At 38.4% G+C, this 21,291-nt stretch overlaps 1 protein-coding gene across 47 annotated transcripts in view; it reads left to right on the forward strand.

Annotated features, from left to right (window-relative positions):
• LOC137201792 (uncharacterized) overlaps positions 1 to 21,291 on the forward strand; it is a 164,738-nt gene that overhangs the window by 12,320 nt on the left and 131,127 nt on the right. For 9 of the 47 annotated variants that reach the window (XR_010932361.1, XR_010932359.1, XR_010932358.1 and 6 more), the window contains exon 2: positions 1,512 to 10,406. The exons of 30 other annotated variants lie outside the window; for them this stretch is intronic. Coding sequence is in view for 3 of the 17 variants with exons in the window: in XM_067696156.1 (XP_067552257.1) it covers positions 10,067 to 10,381 (315 nt within the window). In the remaining 14 variants the exon portion in view is untranslated. Of the gene's footprint in view, positions 1 to 1,511; positions 10,407 to 10,935; positions 16,480 to 21,291 lie in introns of those variants that run through there. 8 more of the 47 variants (XR_010932345.1, XR_010932346.1, XR_010932354.1 and 5 more) reach the window with 3 other exon arrangements.

The raw sequence follows: 21,291 nt of genomic DNA on the forward strand, positions 1-21,291 counted from the left end.
GGGTAAAGACCTCCAACTTGAGGAGACTCTGGGTTGAGAGATGAGAGATTTACAGGTACTGTGTTTATCCTACAGGGTACCACAGGGGCTTTTATGTTCTGTAGCAAGAATTCGCACCTTATACCCTTGTAGTTAGATGTAAAGCATACCACATAACTAATATCTAGTAAGCATGAGAGTTAGAATAAATACCATTTATTTAACGTTTCCTTTGTGTTAAGCATTTTACAGTTACAACATATGGATGGATACTATATTGTAATGGTTAAGAGTGTAGTTTTTTGAGCTGGATAATCCTGGATTGGAGTCTCATCTTTATTACCTCTTTTTTTTCTGTTTTATTGAGGTATAATTGACAAAATTGTAAGATAGTCAAAGAGTATATCATGATGATTTGATATACATATCTGTTGTAAAAGGATCCTTCCCATCACGTTAATTAATACATCTAACAGCTCATGACACCTTTTTCCTTTTTTTCTTTTTTTGGTGAGAACACTTAAGTTCTATTCTCTCAGAAAATGTTAGTTATACAATACAGTATTATTGACTGTAGTAACTATGTTATACAGTAGATCCTCAGACCTTATTCATCCTGCAGCTGAAAGTTTGTACCCTTTTACCAGTCTTCCCCCTTTTCCCCACCCACACCCCAGCCCCTGGCAACCAGTTTTCTACTCTGTTTCTATGAGTGTGGCTTTTTTTCTTTTTAGATTCCCTATATAAATGATATCATTCGTATTTATCCTGTCTGACTTATTTCATCAGCATAATGCACTCCTGTTTCATCTATATTGTCACAAATGAAAGGATCTCCTTCATTTTTTTTAAGGCTGAATAATATTCCATTACCTCTTAAATGAGTGACTTTTGGTACATTGTTTACACTTTCTAAGCCTCAGGGTTTCCTTTCTTCTGTAAAAAAAAAAAAATATATATATATATATATATACACACTAACAGGTTATTTTCTGATATGTGGAATGTTTGTTGAATCAACAAATAATTAGTTGAGATCATAAATGTGACACTTAGCACTGTATTAACATTTATTAATACTCTCCCTGTTAATTTCTACAATAAATTGTATAATAAGTAACAATAATAATAGTACTACTAGTAGTTTTAGAAAATGCATAGGATGTGCCAGGCATCATATACTGTACTACCCTCCTTCATGTGTACCACAGGTTACATGTGGATATCATCTTCCACGTTGTTTCCTTTAAAGAAAATTGAAGCTCAGCAAGATTGAGTAGCTTGCTCCAGATGTGAACTCAGGTCTGAATCACTCCACATATAGGTTCTTAATGACTCCGTGTCTTTAATTCCACATCTGCATTTGTTTGTTGTTGTTGTTTTTAACTTTCCAAGCATCTGATCTGAAATTCCTTTCTCTTTGGGGAATTTTCCACTTTGTGGGTCTTGGTGTGAAACAGAGCCTTCCTCTCGTTATACAAGCTGAACATGTCAGATACACTGTTTACTCACATGCTCAGTCTCCCTTACAGATGGAAAACAGTCGGGCGACCTCAGGTTGGCCAACTGCACCCCTCTCTTGGATTTTGAATTACAAATAAATGATGTAAAGAAGCAAGGCCAGCAGTGCTGGGTCAACCTCCTGTTTCCTGTTCCTGCTTGGTAGCAAGGCCAGCTAGGACTTATAACATCACTTTGGCCTGACCCTATAATTGCAATAGCATAGCCTTGGCTTTCGGTTGTTTAGTCTGCTTCTAGTTACTGAGACCTAACCATAAACTTCCAAAAGTTTCCTTTTCTGCTCAAATTAGCCGTATCTGGTTCCTGATGATTACAAATAAGACCTTTCCTGATATACAATGGTGACCTACTTATCCAGGCAGATGTAACATCGTCCTGGCAGGGACAGAGGGCAGGCAAGTTCCTTGAACAGCTGAACAAGAAGAAAAAGACCTAAGAAGCAAGAATTGAAGCCAGTTCTGCTTGTGTTATAATTCTACCCGCAGCTGCCTCTGTTTCACAGACCACATGCTAAGGACCATGTCCCTTCCCCTGTAACAGACGAGCAAAGTAGACCCAGGCCTTCCAACCCAGAGACCAGCTGAGCTGTACCGTGGACAATCTAGGATGTGAAAGACTTCACTCAATGTCTTTGTCACTTGACACATTGTTCCTCTCTTTGGGAAGTAGCTTCTTTGTGTGACAAGAATATGCTAAACCAACACTTAAGTGGACAGAGGTGAAAGATGCCAAAATGAGCTACAGAAAAAAAGGCGTAAAGACTTGTATTTTCTGTTATTTGAAGGTGTTAAGACCCCACATAGAATATGAGTCCTTTAAAGGAAAGTTGTGAATGGCCCAGGGAATGTTGAATTTCCATGTGGCAATATGTTCTTGATCAGTCATGATGATGATGATGATGGTAGCATCAGTAGCATTTATCAGTGTTTCCTGGGTGAGAGGCACTTTATCCTAATGACCTTTTATCCCCATGACGACCCTGTGAAGTAGGAAATACTGTTTCAGCATCTCCAGGGTTTTTCTTTTTCTTTTTTTTTCCATCAGGAATTTACCCTAGATCACAGTTGGGTGGTAGAACGACCAGAACTGGACACTAGCCTTTCCTGAATTCCCAGCGTGTGATCTTAGCAGTTGTATTGCCTGATGCAGAGCCATGTAAATGTTGCCAAAGCAATGAAACGTGTACCTATTTCTAACAGATTCTAACTCAGAAGCTCTGGGGTTAAGTGCAGAGCAGTTGAGTGTGATTGTCTTTACAGACAGTAGATAACTTAAGAGAAGTTGTTTAAAAGTATATTTGCATATTGCACTACACTGTCATATCTGTGATTGGTTAGCTATTGAGTAACTAACACAAATCCCAATCCCATCTCTAATCTCATTCATCTCTTGTATGATATTTGACCTAATTGAGGCAGGTTTTTTTTGTTCTTTCCCACAAACACACATCGAACATCCAAAACATGCTTACCATTTGTGAGCATATTCTCTTAGTTATTTAGGAGTTGAGTAAGAGTGAGAGAGAAGGGCTTCCCTGGTGGCGCAGTGGTTGAGTGCTCTGCCTGCCGATGCAGGGGACGCGGGTTCGTGCCCCGGTCCGGGAAGATCCCACATGCCGCAGAGCGGCTGGGCCCGTGAGCCATGGCCACTGAGCTTGCGCGTCCGGAGCCTGTGCTCCGCAACGGGAGAGACCACAACAGTGAGAGGCCCGCGGACCGCAAAAAAAAAAAAAAGAGTGAGAGAGAAAAAGACACATAAATATGAAATACGGTCATCATTTTTTTAATATCCTTTATGTTGTTAATCCCTCTTAGCATTTACTGCCATTCACTCATTTGTATTATTTGGGGTATAGCAGTTTATTCACACAGCATTTTTACATATGGCTTATCATTTGTATTCTATTTTAATAACACTAATAATTATAGACTATTGACAAACTCATCAGACCCTACATATTCATTTCAAAATCATGAAAATAAGGTGGAAAATGAGGTGTAAAGTGGAAAACCTATGTGTATGTTTTCATTGGTGGAATGAGGAGCTACCTGAATACCACTCCTTTAGCTTTTCCTTCAAATGGTGCACTTTTTCCTCCATGCATAGGAGTCCCTTCCATTAGGTCAACAGTAGTCTTGAGGGCAAACCTCAGAAGTAGAAACAGGAGAACTTTTCAGTTATGGTAAAATCAAACATATTTTTCTTCAGTAGTGAAAAAAAAATTCTTCATGAGAAGTTCAACCACCGTGAGTTCCATGGTGAAAAACTTTCCACTTATAGATGCAACTTCCCCCAGAATTCTGAGAAATGTCGGTAGTAGAGAGGGGTGTTGCATACACCTGTTTCATTTCCCTCTGACTTTTCCTTCTCCTTTCTCTATTGACATTAAAATCTATAGTGAAAGCACATAGTAAGCAGTCTAGGACAATTGATATGACATTTGATCTAAATCTCCAAAGTCTATTTTAGATGGGGATGCTATGAGAGTCACAGGAGGGGAAAAAATCTAGAATTATTCTTATGTGATCAAATGTACTAAAATAACAAAAGCAAATCTTATTTCTAGCTAATAAAATCACATTCCTTATATGATGTCATATTATGGCAGAAAAGAAATATATGCGTCTATTTTCTTCTATATTAAAACTGCTAAGGAGTGGGGACCAATGAACTAAATCAATTGTTTTGGGTTCAAGTTGTAGTTTTTAGTAGCCATCCTTCTTAGCAAGTTTTCAGAAGCAAATGTAGTTCGTTTACTATCACCACTAAATGTGCAATTGTGTAGATTTGTGGAAAAAAGTATTATCAAATATATATACTTCAAAATGATTTGTGTAAATTTATCTATTCATATTATTATTCTCCCCAAGTAAATCAAAATCTTCTATATACTGTGTTTTTCTTCTATAGCTTAAAAGGGGAATGTATGTTGAAACTTATTCACATATTTATTAGGTGTCTACTAAGTGCCAGGCACTCTACTAGGCAGTAGAGATGTTGTATTAGAGGTGGAAAATGTCCTTGACCTCCAGAACTGATACTCTTGTAAGAGAAATACTGGGTCAAACTAAGTCAACAGTTTCTTTGCTACAGAGCTTTTTACGAGTCTTGTGAATTATGAGTCTCTGATAAGGAGATGTAGTGGACAACAGATCCCAAATTTATTTGAAATCTTTTCCTTCATGGACTGTCTCATAGGATTTATGATCCACTGAACACACCTTGAGAGACACTAGTATTCTGCAGTGGTTAGTTAATTGTTTTCTATTAAACAACTATATACTGAATCCATGATATTATTATCTGGATTTTTTGGAGGATACAATGATGTACATGGCCACTGTGATGATAAGGGGGTCCAGTTTAGTTAAGAAGAGAAACCACAGGAGTTATAACTTAATGTAACAAAGAAATACACACACATATACATATATTTATATGTAAATTACTATTTATATAGTATACAATGTCTTCTGAAGAAGATAGAGTTGTTTGTAACTTGGGATCTCACAGGAGGTTTCACAGAGAAGGTAGACCCTGAGCTGGGCAGAATTTCAGTAAGTTAATTTGGTTCTGACCGTACGATAAAATCGGGTATTTGCACTGGTCAATCTGACCTTGATGGAACAGCATTCCATTTGCAGGGAATAGTGTGATCAAACATGCAGTGGTGGAGATTGCCAGCTTGTAATATTCCAGTACCTGGAAAGTGTTGGAACATCTGCTTTCTCCACGGTCTAGAAAAGTGAATCTCGAGTGAAATGCAAGTATAATGGAGGCCAGTGCTCTTTGCTTTGTACACTGCTTTGATTCTACAACATGCAACGATGTAGTGATCTGTTTCAGATTGTCATTATTCGAGAGGGTTCTTAGTAACAGGAGTGGAAAAGGAAGACCTCTCTTCCTGTGTTTCTGCCCTATGCTCTTAAGCCAGAAAAGGTACCAACATCACTGACCTGACCTTGTCTCAGGTATCTATCAGGATCTACTAGAATCATTCTAGTGAAAGGTAACTAGACGTCCAAAGGACTTAAAAGATACACTATAACCTTTGTATACTTTATATACCTGGTGAAACAAAAATGTCACCTGAGCGGTCCCCTTCCCTAGAAATACCAGTATGTTTTTCCAGTGCATGGCAGAACTTTGCAGGTAAAACTGGGATAAAGGTGAAGAACAGTCTTAAAATTCTAGTCCTTGAACAGCACCTAACACACAACAGGTTTTCAATAATCTTAGCAACAGTATTCACAAATAATGACCATCAGCGTAACTGCTCTTTTGTGCCAAAACACATTACCATATTACTTTTTTTTCCTTCAGCTTTACAACTTGGGTTCTATTATTGTTTCCATTTTACAGATTAGGAAAGTGAGGCTCAGAGATGCTAAGTCACTTGGGCAAGGTCACAGAGCTTGTAAGAGATAAACCTGCACCCTTACTGTTGGATCCTACAAAGCAGACCATAATTTAAGTCCTTCAAAATATACCTCAGAACATTTGAGTAAATTAATGAATAAATCCTCCTAGTCAGACTGACCAGATCATTATATTAGGTTCAGCTCTAAGTGGAGGAAAGTCATAATCATAGTTGGACAGTTAATACAGTAATTTACTTGCTTTGAATTTTCTAAATGATGTTTAGCTGGTAGTTTCATGATGATGACCATCGAATAAAAACAGGCATATTTTGGTGTTTGGAATAAGATCTCATATTGAGTAAAATACATATTGATTCCTAGACCTATATGATGTGAGTAACAGATGACATTGAGATGTCATCTAGAAGTACTCCTGTGCAGTTCATCATGTCAACCCAGCTAATAATTTTAGAATGTTCAGAGTGAATAATATATGCAGCCATAAAGCATATTTCTAATCAATGCAAATAATATTTTTCCTATGCTAAACCCAGAGTTAAGTTATAACACGCATCATAAGATTAATGGGCCATTTTTTCTTCATCACTTTGCTAAATGACTTAGTCTGGAAACCATTCAGAAGGTTGCGAATTGGAGCTGAGCAGTAGTAGTGAGACTGTGCCTCTGATGATGAAACTATTTCCACCCCGACCCCTACCACTCCCTTCTTGGGAAAGAAGGCAACATTTCTCCTAGAAAAAGTCACAGGTTCACAAGCTGCCTTGTATAATACGTTTGGAGGAATAGTGTGTCTTTTAAGCAGAGCCTATCTCGGCATATAAAATAATTTTTACCTACCATTTAATGAAATTAACACTCACTTTGAGGCTAGGTCTTTTGCCATTTGACTCCTGGATCACGTCTATGGATATATTTTTTTCTTGAGACGAAGTGTGAACCCAATATAGTATCCATCATTCAGTCTATCTAGCTGATGTACATCATCTGAAGCACAAGCTCCCTGAGGCCAGGCACTTTATCTGCTCTATCAGTGTAGCCCTGATGCCTAGTGTCTAGCTTTTGGAGATTCTTAATAAACATTTGTACTGAGTAAGGTATGTATATGGTGAGCAAAAGTTGGCTTCCCATTTTACAGTCAAGAGTATCCCACTCATGTTCTGTGAACACTGGATAGCAGAATCTTACTATGTTATTTTTCTGTTCCCTTTGCAAGTTTCCTGAAAGGGCATTCCTGTCCTTAGAATGTCCATCTCCTCCCATCTTCCTGGAGAATAACTCTTCTTTCTTAAATACTTAGCCCCATTATTGACTCTTTAAGATTGAATTTATTACCTCCTTACAAACAGGAAAATGCAGTGCTTTTTTTTTTCGACATTTATCACCAGAAAATTATTCTAACACCTGAAATTCTGGACCTAAAATGCCTGGACTAGTGGTTCTCAAAGTCTGGTAACCCAGACCAGCACATCAGCTGCACGTAGGAATTTTTAGAAGTGAAAGTCTTGGGCCCTGCTCCAGACCTACAGACTCGGACACTCTGGGGGTGGGGCCCACTACCTGTTTCAGCAAGGTCTCTTGGTGATGCTGATGCATACTCAAGTTTGAGACCCACTGCTTAGACCTAGAACTTAAGGTTTAGGCTTTGGACAGATCTGAGTCCTAAACACTACTGAGACACTGGAGTGACCATGAGCAAGTTACTTCTGGGAACCTCTTAGCATCTGTGTGCCTTGCTTAGCTAATAGTGATTTAAATTAATTAGAATAATGCACACGGTGTACTCAAGAGAGTAACCAAAGCATGCTTTATGTTCCATAAATTCTAGCTGTTTACCATTATCACCAATCAGAGCTTACTGACACATCCTGAAGACATTCTTCTAATAAGTGTAATAATGTGGTTTGTAAAATTAACAGCTTAGAAGAGCATATTACGAAGTTCATCAGACAGGGTCTCAGCAGGAAATCAGGGGTACATCAATAAGGATAAATGGAGCCCAATGTAGAGAATCAAGAGATAGTGTAGTGCCCTGGGTTCAGTAAAAGTGTGGCTACTTTATAGGAGATGAAAGAGAAAGGAAGGCTTGCTGGAGAGCGAGTCCTCCCCAAAGATGCTGTGACGCCCCACAGAGAAGCACTATATGTTAGCTGGGGGATGCAGCCAACTCCCAACAATTTGGCAAGAATTAATACCCTAACTTCACTCCCCTCCTTCGTTCCCTACAATCTTCTATTGGTACTCTTCATTGGTGAGCCAAACAGAAGCCAGAGCAAGGACACTTACTAAGATAGGCCATGCAAGCCATCCATATAGAGTTGGGTGGAGAAAGGATGTGGAAGGGCAAATAGGACATATTTCCCGCAGGTGGTGAGCGAGCTGTAAAATCACTCGCCCTTCTAACATCATTGCCATTGCAGGAGCACGGAGGAGCAAGTGGTTAGTTCTGACTTGGCAGATCCAGGAGACTGCAGGACAGAACTGGTATATGAGTTGGGCTTTAAAGGTAGATTTGAATTTTAATGGAGAGTATGGAGTAAGAAATGGTGAAGAACCAAGGGAAAGGGAGATTCATTGCAAATGGAGAAAAGAAGAGTGGCATAAAGACAAGAAAAGTCAAGACTTACGGAAGAGATAGCAAATACTCTGCGTGTGACTGGAGCAGAGAATGGGTAGACGAAGGCTGGAAGTTAAGATGAAGTCATCCTTGAATAACATTAAAGTTTCCTCCTTTAACCTCAATTTCCACCTTCTACTCCCTTCACTAACATTGGAAAATTAAAAGTGAATTTGACTGGGTTGGTGGCAATGGTAGTATGAAGCAAAGAGAGGAGAATAAGAGTAAAAAATTTAGTAGTACCTTGGTGAAGCTGGGTAAATGATGGGTGGTGGTGTCACGTCAAAGCATGGGCAAGTGATTGTGACAAATATAGGCTTATTTCTTGACTATATGACTTCAGTTAAGGTACTTAAGCCCTCTAGGCTGCAGTCTCCCAACCTGTAAAATGGGGATAAAACCTCGCTTCCTCCAAGGTTTCTGTGAGGATCTAATGAGAAATGGAAGTAAGAGTTGAGTCCAGTAATCAGTTTTTAATACATATCAACTAATGTGAGGATAAGGGTAAGAATACTTGCTATCATTTATTGAATACTTATTATGTGTCCAATATTGTGCTAGTCCATTTACATATCTTTTCTCACTTAGCTTTCTTTTCTCTTATCTGCCTTTCTATAGGCAAGAGATAACTGATGGCTCAGTTATGAGGAAACGCAGTTGTGAGGAAAATGTCAGAGGCAAAATGTACCAGAAAGTTAATTCCTAATGGATCTGTCAGCCTTAAACAGAGCATGTCTGTGCTAAAATGTGTAAAATATCTGTGCTAAAACTACTCAATTGGACAAGTTTTGATAAAGTATTAACTTAATGAATAGGCATAAACAGCTTGGAGCTTTTTGGAGGGTATGTGGTAATATTAGTATTGGTGTGATGACTTTTCAAAGTTCTGTGGCGTATAGAAGTCAAAAAGAAGACCCGGAAAGGGGGAAAACTCTCTCTGAAAGTTATTGGGGAAGTGTGGCTAGGAAGACTCCAAAAGGGAGAATCAGTAAGAGGCCAGGTTATTCATAGGCCTTCTAAGAATGTGTCCATGAGAAATATTTACAATGATTGGATGCCGGAATAAAGGAGAACACTGGCTCCATAAATGGTAACTTATTTTATACAAACAGGCTAATGATAAAAATAATGAAAATCTGATGGATTTTTGAGAGTTTCATTGACCAAACTGAGACAAAAGTACATAACAGCTAGATGCTCATAGTTTTAATCAGTTCACTTTGGAGTCAAGCAAAGATAGCACCTGAAATGGTAAGGGACGTTTATGCAAGGTCACAAAGATTTTTGGTGGTGCATTTGGGATATAAACCCATTTCTGTAAGAATTCTTTCAGAAGTCATATGTTTGCTTGTCAAAAATAGCATGAACTTACTTCCAGGAAAAGTTCCTAAGAAAAAATAATTTGAGTAATGAAGAACACTGATGTAACAGTTAATTTAAGAACCCAGAAATAGAGGTAAAGAGTAAAGCAATTATGGGTTAAGAGTCTGCATAGGCAGAAGGAGCGGAGTGGCTGCTGCTCGATGGCGGAAAAGCCGCCGGTGTTCTGACCGCTTCGTCCCCCTAGCAGTTGCGGGGGAGTTTCCTGCCGGCGCGGCTGGAGTCTCTGTTTCTCAGGGTTCGGTGGCTGGAAGATGCTCCAGAGAGACGAGGCTGCGGCGGAGGAGGTGGCGGCGGCCGAATCGGCAACGGCGCTAGGGTGGAGAGAAGGCGGCAGCGGCGGCGGCGTGCGGGGCCCAACGGTGTAAACAGCCCCGGAGGCGGCGGAGGCGGTGGCCAAGACCCCGAGGGGGAAGCGGCGGCCGAGCCAGGGTCGCGCCTCCTTTGGAAGCCTGGGCTGAGTGCAGCAGAGGGGTTCTGCGGCGGGCGCGAGCGGACGCCCTAGACCTCGCCTCCCTCCCTCGCCCCAGGTAAGGCCGCTGGGCGCCCCGCCGCAGGGGGAACGGCTCGCGGGCACCGCCGAGGCCCCGGACCGTTTTCGGGGTGCCGCCGAGCTGCGGCCGGGACCTCTCCCCGCTTAATCCTTGCCTCTTTCCTTCGGCCGCGGAGCCCAGAGGAGCGGGACGCCGGGCCTGGCTCCTGGCTAGGCCCCTTCCCCAGCCGCCGCCTCCGCGCTCGGCCGAGGCTGGGAGAGGCTCGGGGCAGGGAATTTTAGTTTGCTCCAAAGCCTGGAAGTAAACTGCTTGTCCCTGTTCTCTGCGAGCATCTCTTTCACCTGAAAGCACTGGGGCTACTCCAGGCGGTAACTCGTCCCTTCCTGGTGCATGCCCGTTTGAAAACACTACCTTTTCCCATTTGTTTCCTCATTAGCTTCTGCCTTCCTCTGCGCTCCATTTCACTTCTTCGTTAAATCTTCTTTCTCGCTCTTCTGTCTACGCGTCTCACCACCTCCTTCCTCCTTAGCGACTTTATTTAAATCGTTTCTCTTTTTCTTCTCAGGAGACTCCGGTCTTCTCTTCCCTGTCTTCCCCAGCAGTCCTTTTCGGATGTCATTCTTTTTAGTGAAGTTCTTAAATCAAACTGCTATCGTCAGTATCCCAAAGCTACCAGAAGCCCATTAAGAATAGACTCACCAGCTTTAAGTGGCAGATCAGTTTCTGATTTCACCGAGCCTAACATCCTTTTTAAAAAATTGTATTATTAAATGTAGAGTGTGGAAATAGCCCTGAAGTTATTTTTAAAATGAAGGGCTCAATGAGTGTTGGAAATAGTTATTTCATTTTTTCAAGTTGCATGACCTCTAATGTCAGATTGAGCAGATCTAGAACATTTTTGCCCATCTTGTCTGGCAGAATGCTTCTTAAGCGTTTTGATAGCGGCTCACATTCATCACTATTCAAGTTGGCTTAAAAACAGTTTGAAAACTTTAGAAAAAAGACATTATGAGAACAACTAGGAAGCTGTTTTGATGAAGTCACTGTTAAATACCTTTTAAAATAGGCTTCACATGTTTAATGTATCAAAATAAAGTTGGCGGGGGTCTTGTAAAAAGGATTATTTAGGAATTTGAGTAGTCTTAAGAGTTATGTAGCTATTTTGGGAAAAACATTCTTTTTCTGTTAACAAACGTTTACAACTCCTGTGATGTGAGGATTACCGAGGTTTACTGTGGGATTAACACAGGAACTCATTTTATTTGAGCTACTACATGGATGTAGAAGTGGTAAATTGCTCAGGTTAGCGTAAATCAGTATGTAGAAGAAAAAAAAAAAAGAGTCTGCATACATTCCCCTGGAAGGGGGGGATATGGTCAGAGATGGCAATTTGAAAACAGTGAATCACCAAAAGTAAAAGTAAATTACAAGCTGTTTTGGGGGTCTTCAAGAGAGATTTTATAGATTGAACAACAACAGCAGCAAGGATAAAATATAACGCTGTCATGTAGACTGCAGCCTGAAAAGAAAGCATCGCAGAAAAGCCACATCATCCTGAATTAATATTTCCGTGCATTTGAACAGATTGGAGAGCAGTAAAGTTGCTTTAAGAGCGAGTGATTTAAGTCAGCCAGCTTGTGAATAATACAAGATATTTTTGCATTTACATTAACTTATGTCCATAAATAACGAACTTTAACAATGAACAAAATCCATAATCCTGATAATGCTAAGAAAACTGGAAAGATACCTTTACCTTGAAAAGACAGGATAAAGAAGACAGCATAGAAATTTAGGGAGATTGCAGTTTTGGAAAAATTATATTAACATTTATTAGCTGCTACAGCTTTGAAATGTGATGATTTAAAGAAAGAAGTAGACTGTTGATTTCTAAAAGGTAATGTGTTGGCTGAAAGAGAAGAGAATCTTGTTGAGACCTAAAGTGTTCTTTTAAGGATATATTTCAATGTCATTTCAAAAAATAAACGCATTTCCCATAACAAAACAGTGAGGTTAATGGAATAATGCAGGTGAAAGCTTTTTGGCCCAAAGGAGTTCCATCCTTTGGAACAAAGTTTTATTGTTGAACACACCATGACCCGGGCCTGTGAGTGCCAGCACAGTGGCTGTTTTTACAAGATCTGGTACAATATTCACAGTAGTTCTGGCCTTAGCGCTAGGCAAGGATCATTCTTTTTGTATCTTCCTGATTGCTTCCTCTACAGAAATGGGATAATCCCTCCTCTTCTAAACTGGAAAGTAGTTTCTTCCCTCAATAAAACTAGTTTCTTCTCCAGGTTGAGCTTTTCCAACTCCTGGAGGTCTAAAATGAATGATATGAAACATACTATATTTGCATCTATTTTTATTTAAGAGTTATCTAAGGAGATTTATCTAATTAAATAGGAATTTCCTAACAGATGCCAAAATAAACAATCAACAAGTTTTCTTTAGAGATCATATATATTATATAACAAGATCCACCTAAGAGTTAAAATATAAGTAGGTATACAATTTAACTATTTGAAGATAATTTTTCTTCTTACCACTGAAGCAATAAGCAGGTGGTAGTACAGTTTGGGGAAAACAATATTTCTGGCTTTTGTTTTATTTTAATTTGTGATATTCATGAGATCTTTTGCGAATCTTTTGGGTATATAGTAAAATTAATGGGTTTTTAACTTTGTATTGACTCGTATTTTTGTAGGTTTAAAATTTTTCTTCTGGCTTTAACTTATACTATCTCCTTTTACTTTTTCATTTAGAAATAATGTATTTTTCTCAGAATTGCAATCTCAGTGCAGTCCTCTACTTTTCTATTTGTTGGACGTTCTCTTAGACGTCTACATTTTTGTCTAGTTAGTACATTTCTAGTTTTTTATACAATTGATAAGAACTCTTTAATCTTACGAATTCTTTATATTTTCTCTTTGGAGACAAGACTTATAGGGATTTCCTTGGGCTTAAACTAGAAAGAAAAACGAATTTGCATATGAAATGTTGAAGGCTTTGTTACAAAGTGGGTTAACATTATATGTATGTTTGAAATAAACTACTTCAACCAGAGCACCTAGCTGTTAACCTCCAGATTAATATCTATCATAAAATATGTGCATGCTTCCAACACATGGCATTGCCTCCTATCACTGCATGTCCAGGAGAAATTGTTTTGTCTTGTAGCAAAAGGCATTAGCTCTTTGCACATTTTTTTTTTTTTTTTAATGACAGCTATCCAAAAATCAAGCTGAACCCTTGTATATGAGGACAGAAAAGGACAATTTTTGGACAGGTCTAATATCCAGTTGTACCTTTCAGTCACTTAGAGAGAAGGCTTAGACCCCTGAAGCCCAAAGTCACAGGTTTTTTAGGATTATGGTGGTATATACCTCCAGTTTATAGAAAAAAAATGCGTTGTAGAAAGTCCAAGTTAAATTAGGATTAAAATCCAAGTTAAATCTATAACTAAAGTTTTACTGCCCCAAATACTTGTAAACTCTAGGTTACTGCTCTGTTGTCCATTTCATCAGTTGCAAAATATTCAAGTTAGTCTTTCAATGCTAACAAGAACATAAAAATGCATTATATCTAAAAGCAGAACATGATTGCCAAGCCAGATCTGCGCATTACCTGAGAGTTTGGGGGGCCACCCAAGCGGCATCTACTTGTTTGCTACTGACCTTCAGTTAGACTTGCTCAAGAAGTGTTACAATGTAATAACATACACCCTTATGTACTCTTGAGTTTATTGAAAACACACAGCAAATGTGCACACACGCACACATACACACCAGCACACCGGCACGCACCTACTCTAGAGCCTAGAATTTTAAGAGTCAGAACTTTTTACTTGCTTCTGGATTAAGATGGACCCTGTATTTCCTCAGCATGCTAATTAGAAACTCTATAAACAATTCAAAACCAGCTTCTTAAAATTCTGTTTTAAAAAAATTGATGTTAAATAGTATCCTCAGAGAGTTCTACTCTGACTTTTCAAATTGTTTTTTTCTCCCTTCATGGGATAAACAGTTAGGGTTTCTTTTTGTTTGTTTTCTTATCTCATTGTAAAAAAATCTATCTTAAAAGCTGATTTATTATTTCTTCCTTAGCATGGATGACATGGGAACAAAGATGATATTTCATCAGTCTTGTTTTTGTTTAAGTTGAAAGGTTATATATTTCTACTATCTACTGCAATAATGCTAAATATTTTTATAGTGCTTGTAAATCTTATGACATTATTTTTTTAGTTTGTATTTAAGGCATTTACTCAAAAGGGACCATATGCCTCAGTTCACGTTACTCTATCATCAGTGTGTACGGTCACTCTATTTTCTAATACTTTTAGATTGGTTTTGGCCCCGACGTTCCTCTGCCAGATTTATTTCCTTTATTTTCCCCTATATAGCACCATTTGGGCCATTTAATATGTAATTTCCCAACTCACCTTTCATAGTTATTTTAAACGTGTATATATTTGAAACACCGAATTGTTTTGTATTTTCTAATTTTTGCAAAAGTAGTATCGACTAAAAATCACATCCTATTCTTTTATTTTTTCTACACAAAATTATTGTTTTAAAATTTGTCTGTGTTGCTCCATGGAAATGATTGCTTTTGGCCACTGTCTAATATTCCACCATATGTTAATACCATGTTTTGCTTATCCATTACCCTGGTGATACATACTTAGGCTATTTTCAACACTTTATGTCCACCATAAAGCATTAATACACTCTTTCCACATGTCCCCTTGAGTAACAGTGCAGAGTAACAGTGCAGCCGTGGAATGGCTGAGGTAGAAGTCATATATATGCCTTATTTCACAGATTCCTCCCCAGAATAGCTGTACCATTTTCCCCTCACCAGCAATACTTGGAATTTCTCTCTTGCCATATCCTTTGTCACCACACGCTGTTAATCTGCATTTTTTAAAATTAATTAATTAATTTATTTTTGGCTGCATTGGGTCTTCGTTGCTACACTCAGGCTCTCTCTAGTTGCAGCGAGAGGGGTCTACTCTTCGCTGCGGTGCGCAGGCTTCTCATTGCAGTGGCTTCTCTTGTTGCGGAGCACAGGCTCTAGGCACGCGGGCTCAGTAGTTGTGGCTCCCAGGCTCTAGAGCGCAGGCTCAGTAGTTGTGGTGCGCAGGCGTAGTTGCTCCACAGCATAATTTGCATTTTAACTTCTGGAAATTTGGCATGTGTGGATTCATAGGAAGTAAGGTGTTTTAATTCTGCATTGCTCTGATTCTAGAAAAGTTAGGTCTTCATATACTTTCTTGCTATTCATGTTTTCCATTCTATGAATTGCCTATCATGACCTTCGCTCATTGTTCTATTGAGTATTCTGTGTCTTTAGAGATGTAGAAGTTTTTGTATTCAGATGTTGAGTCCTTTATTGGGTTTTAGATAATGTATATGTCCTCTACCCATCAACTGTTTTTCAGTCTGACTTTGGTATCCTTTATTGTACATAAAATTCTAATTTTTTATTAAAGTATAATTGATTTACAATATTATGTTAATTTCAGGTGTACAACATGGTGATTCAATATTTTTATAGATTATGCTCCATTGAAAGTTATTATAAAATATTGGCTATATTCCCCATGCCCTACAATATATCCTTGTATCTCGTTTATTTTATACATAGTTGTCTGCACTTCCTAATTCCCAGTCTGTATCTTGCCCCTCTTGCTTCCCTCTTCCCACTGGTAACCACTAGATTGTTTTCTATATCTGTGAATCTGTTTCTGTTTTGTTGTATTCATTCATTTGTCTTATTTTTTAGATTCTACTTATAAGTGATATCATTACAGTATTTGTCTTTGTCTGACTTATTTCACTAAGCATAATACCCTCCAGGTCCATCTATGTTGTTGCAAATGGCACAATTTAATCATTTTTTATGGCTGAGCAGTGTTCCATTGTGTATACATGGCACGTATTCTTTGTTCATTCATCTGTTGATGGACACTTAGGTTGCTTCCATATCTTGGCTATTGTAAACAATGCTGTTATAAACACTGGATGTGGGTGCATGCATCTTTTCAAATCAGTGTTTTTGTATTCTTCAGATATGTACCCAGGAGTGGAATTACTGGATTATATGGTTGTTCTGTTTTTGTTTTTTTGTGTTTTTTTTTTTGTGGTACGCGGGCCTCTCACTGTTGTGGCCCCTCCCACTGCGGAGCACAGGCTCCGGGCGCGCAGGCCCAGCGGCCATGGCTCACGGGCCCAGCCGCTCCGCGGTATGTGGGATTCTCCCGGAGCGGGGCACGAACCCGTGTCCCCTGCATCGGCAGGCGGACTCTCAACCACTGCGCCACCGTGGAAGCCCCTGTTTTTGTTTTTATTAACATCTTTATTGGAGTATAGTTGCTTTACAATGGTGTGTTAGTTTCTGCTTTATAACAAAGTGAGTCAGCTATACATATACATACGTCCCCATATCTTCTTCCTCTTGTGTCTCCCTTGCACCCTCCCTACCCCACCCCTCTAGTGGCTACATCAGTTAACATCCCCACCAACAGTGTACCAGGGTTCCCTTTTCTCCACATCCTCGCCAAGGCTTGTTAGTTTTGTTCTTTTTTATCATAGCCATTCTGACATGTGTGAGGTGATCTCTCATTGTTGTTTTGATTTGCATTTCCCTGATGGCTAGTGAAGTTGAGCATCTTTTCATATGCCTGTTGGCCATCTGTATGTTTTCTTTGGAAAAATGTCTATTCAGCTCTTCTGCCCATTTTTTTAAATCAGATTTTTTATATTAATAAATTTATAATTTTAATATAATTAAATTCATCACCTTTGCTTCATACAATGTATGCGTCTTTATTTTTCAAAGATCTATTTCATCTCTTACCCTGAAATCACAAATATATTCCCTTGCAATTTCTTTTACTCTCTCTAGATTTTATTTTTCACATTTAAATATTAAAACTATTGTATTTTAGTTTTGTACATTAGGTGGAATTATATAACATAATGGTTAATAGAATGATTTCTGTGGGGTTTAAGTTCCAGCTCCACCATGTACTTCTTAGGCTAGTCATTTTATCTCTCATACCTCAGTTTTTCCACCTGTAAAATGAGGATAATAGTTTATGCCTTGTGGATTTTTTTGTGAAGATTAGGTGAGCTATATAGGACTGGGTACAACATAAGTGATATCACTAGGTTAAGATCCAGTCTCATATCTCTTTTGAAAATGAGACTGTTTCCCCAAAAGCTGTAATTCAACTTCCTCCATTGGACTATGATTCCATCTCTTTCATGTGCCAACTTTCTATCTGTATACAGCTCTATTTCTAGGCCACCTGTTTGATTTGTTTTCTTGTTTGCTGTTTCTTCCAAGGGCATCACACAGTTCTTATCTATCATGACTTCCCAATATATCTTAATGTATAGGGCACATTCTCCATTTTGAGCTTATTTTTCAAAACTACCTTAGCTGTATGGAGAACTTTATTCTTCCAGGTACATTTTATTTTACTTTATTTTATTTTAATTTTTTTATAGGAGATAGAGCAATGTGCTCTTTTTTTTTTTCCTTTTTTTTTTTTTTTTTTTGGCTGCATTGGGTCTTCATTGCTGCGTGTGAGCTTTGTCTAGTTGCAGCGAGGGGTGGGGCAGGAGGCTACTCTTTGTTGTGGTGCACAGGCTTCTCATTGCAGTGGCTTCCTTTGTTGTGGAGCACAGGCTCCAGGCTCGTGGGCTTCAGTAGTTGTGGCTCGTGGGCTCTAGAGTGCAGGCTCAGCAGTTGTGGCGCACCAGCTTAGTTGCTCCGTGGCATGTGGGATCTTCCTGGACCAGGGATTGAACCCGTGTTCCCTCCATTGGCAGGCGGATTCTCAACCACTGCGCCACCAGGGAAGTCCCCCAGATGCATTTTAGAATCACTTTTTTATGCTGTCCCTCAAAAAAAAAAAAAAGAGCTTGGCCTTTTATTACAGTTGCATTTAATTTTATAGATTAATATAAGGACATTTATATTATTATAGTAAGTCATCTCATCCATACCTGTGATATAAATTTCTTTTACTCATGTGTCCTCTAATAAAGTTTTCATTATGAAGATTTTCTGCATAATTTATTAGGTGAAACCCCATACTCTCTATAGGTTTTGTTACTATGGTAAATTCATCTTGTATTGTATCTAGATATTGATGCTATGGAGGAACACAATTGATTTTGGTGTATTAATTTTTTTCCAGCCCCTATGTTGAGCTCTTTTCTTAGATTTAATAGCTTATTGATTTTCCTGTGTTTCCAATGAAATACATAATCAAAACAATCTATAAATATGACATTTTTATCTATATTCTTCTAAACCTTCTCTCTCTTTCTATTTCTCTCAATACACAGCTCCAAAAAGGTCAGTTCCAATAGACCAGGAATGTTAGAAATCTTTATCTCAATTCTCTCCTTAAAGGAAATGCTAATTTTTTAAAAAAATTAGTAGTATAATAATTTTTGTTAGTGTATACATGTGCCATGTATTTTTGGTATATAGCCTTTATCAAGGAAAGATACTTATTATTTGGATCTAGTTTTATAAAATTTACCCTACCCAATAGATTTTGAACCTCATGGGATGCTTTTTATCTCTTCTATCTAAAAAGAATGATGATATGATTTTCTCCTTTTATTTAAGTAATACAGTGAATCACATGATTTGACTGGCTGATACTGAACCAACCTTGCATTCTCAAGGATAAACCCACTTGACCAAATCGTATTATAGTATAGATTAGCTTTCGCTGTATTACAAACCACCTCAAAACTTAGTGGCTTAGGGAGATCAGCTTGGTGCTTTGTGACCACCTAGAGGGGTGGGATAGGGAGGGTGGGAGGGAGGGAGACACAGGAGGGAAGAGATGTGGGAACATATGTATATGTATAACTGATTCACTTTGTTATAAAGCAGAAACTAACACACCATTGTAAAGAAATTATACTCCAATAAAGATATAAAAAACAAAACAACAGCAACAAAAAACTTAGTGGCTTAAAATAGCAATTACTTGGCAATTTGGGACTGGATTCATCTGGGTAGTGTTTTACTTTTGGTTTTATCTGGGCTCCTTCATGCAGTTTTAGTCAACTGATGGATCAGCTGAGTGAGAGCTTGTCTGAGACAGCCTCGCTCACAGGTTTGGTGGTTGGCATGGACAGTGGGAGCACCTGGTCTACTTGTCTTCAGAACCTAGTGGGCTAGTCCTTGGCAACTGAGCCATCAAGCTCTTTTGCTATTGTCTCATCATGTGGGTTGAGTATGCCAAAGCCCAGTCCTGCTGAAGTGGTGACTCAGGAATGAGGGTGTCAGAAGGGGATTGTACCATAATTTTTGAAACATCCTATCACAGTGTTTTTAATATACCTTAAAGCTCTGTGGAATAATATTGTATTTAGGTTTTTGACTTATATTTTTAATAAGGAAAATTTGATTGTAATGTTTTTTTATATTGCCCCTGTTTGGTATAATATTCTTCTTGCACCTCTAGCCCCATTATTCTAGCTTGGAGTACTTAAAATGTATTGAAGGGGATAGAAATGAGTATTGCATCTTAAATAAAATAGTCTTGGACAAGTGGTTCCCACTTATCGCTGAGGTTGTTCAAAAGGCTGCACTCTCACAGTGGACTGTTGAACCCTTATGCACACCAAGCATTCCATCTCACTTATACCTTTCTAGCATTCTTGTGCTGGTTCCTTGATTTTAATTTAAAAAGTAATAAGTCCTTGAAAAAATACAAAGTAAGAAGCAAAAACCCTCCTTCGCCCTAGTCTCTTTCCCTCACAGGGGAAGCAACTATAAAGTTAAGATGTCAATTAAAAAATATTTACAAGATGAAAATGATTCTTAAAAGTCCTTGGGGGCATTTAATCATTGAAGGGTATGCTGAAGAAGGTAAGTAACAGTTTGACCTCCAATCCAGAGACTATTGGCAATAAGTGTAAACAGTGCTCTAACAACATGGCCTAATAGAACTAAAGAAAAAGCTAGGATTAGGACTATTGGGCCCGAATTCACATTGTTCCTAATGAAGAACCTTAAAATCATGAAATATTGACTGATCTCTAATTCTAAGTCATTCCAGAATGCTATTTTCTATGTCGAGGAGTGGAGTTTGAGAGAGAAATAAGAAGGAATAAAGTCCAATTTGGTTTTAAAGAATCACGGAGAAATGAAGATTGTTTCTTTCATAATTTCCCTGTAGATAGAGCTCTTCTATGACTGGCTGTTTCACTAAAGCAGGGAAATACAGGGTGTTATCCAGAAAATCATATCAGTTTACTTCAAGTCAGTCCTCTTCTGGGCAAACACATCTTTAACTTCATTTGTATTATATAGTATTTTAAATTATGAATTGTTTTGTCTTCTCAGGTCAGTTTCTTTTAGCCACGTGGGTTTGTTCTCTGTTTATTCCTTCCTCCTTCCCTCTCTTCCTTCTTCTCTCCTGTACTCCCTTTTTTATTTGTGAATTGGAAAGACGATTTCCTTATATATGCTAAACTATGCAATAGCAAAACCCCAAAATATAACGAACATTTTATGAAGAAGACAATAGTGAAAAAAAATTATAGTGGAAAAATCTTAGGAAACTGGAAGGAATTTGGGGGTCTTTCTGTCTCGAAGTAGATTTGGAATGTGAATTTCAGGTTCTCTTTTTTAATGCAGGGTTGCTAGTTGAGCCTTTATTTTGTTTCCAGAAAAACAATCAGCTTACATATTTTTTTTTAACAAGGTTTTCTTCACCTTTGGAAATTAGTAATGATTAAAAAGAATATTATATAGTTAAGTGATGTCTAATTTTTTTCCTCATGGGTTCACCGTAGTTCAGGTTATAGCCCTGGTCTGTTTAATCCTCCAACAATCCTGAGAGGGAGCAAAGGGGCAGATGTTCTTTCCTCATTTC

This window comes from Pseudorca crassidens, chromosome 11 (assembly GCF_039906515.1).
Source record: "Pseudorca crassidens isolate mPseCra1 chromosome 11, mPseCra1.hap1, whole genome shotgun sequence".
Taxonomy (NCBI): Eukaryota; Metazoa; Chordata; class Mammalia; order Artiodactyla; family Delphinidae; genus Pseudorca; species Pseudorca crassidens.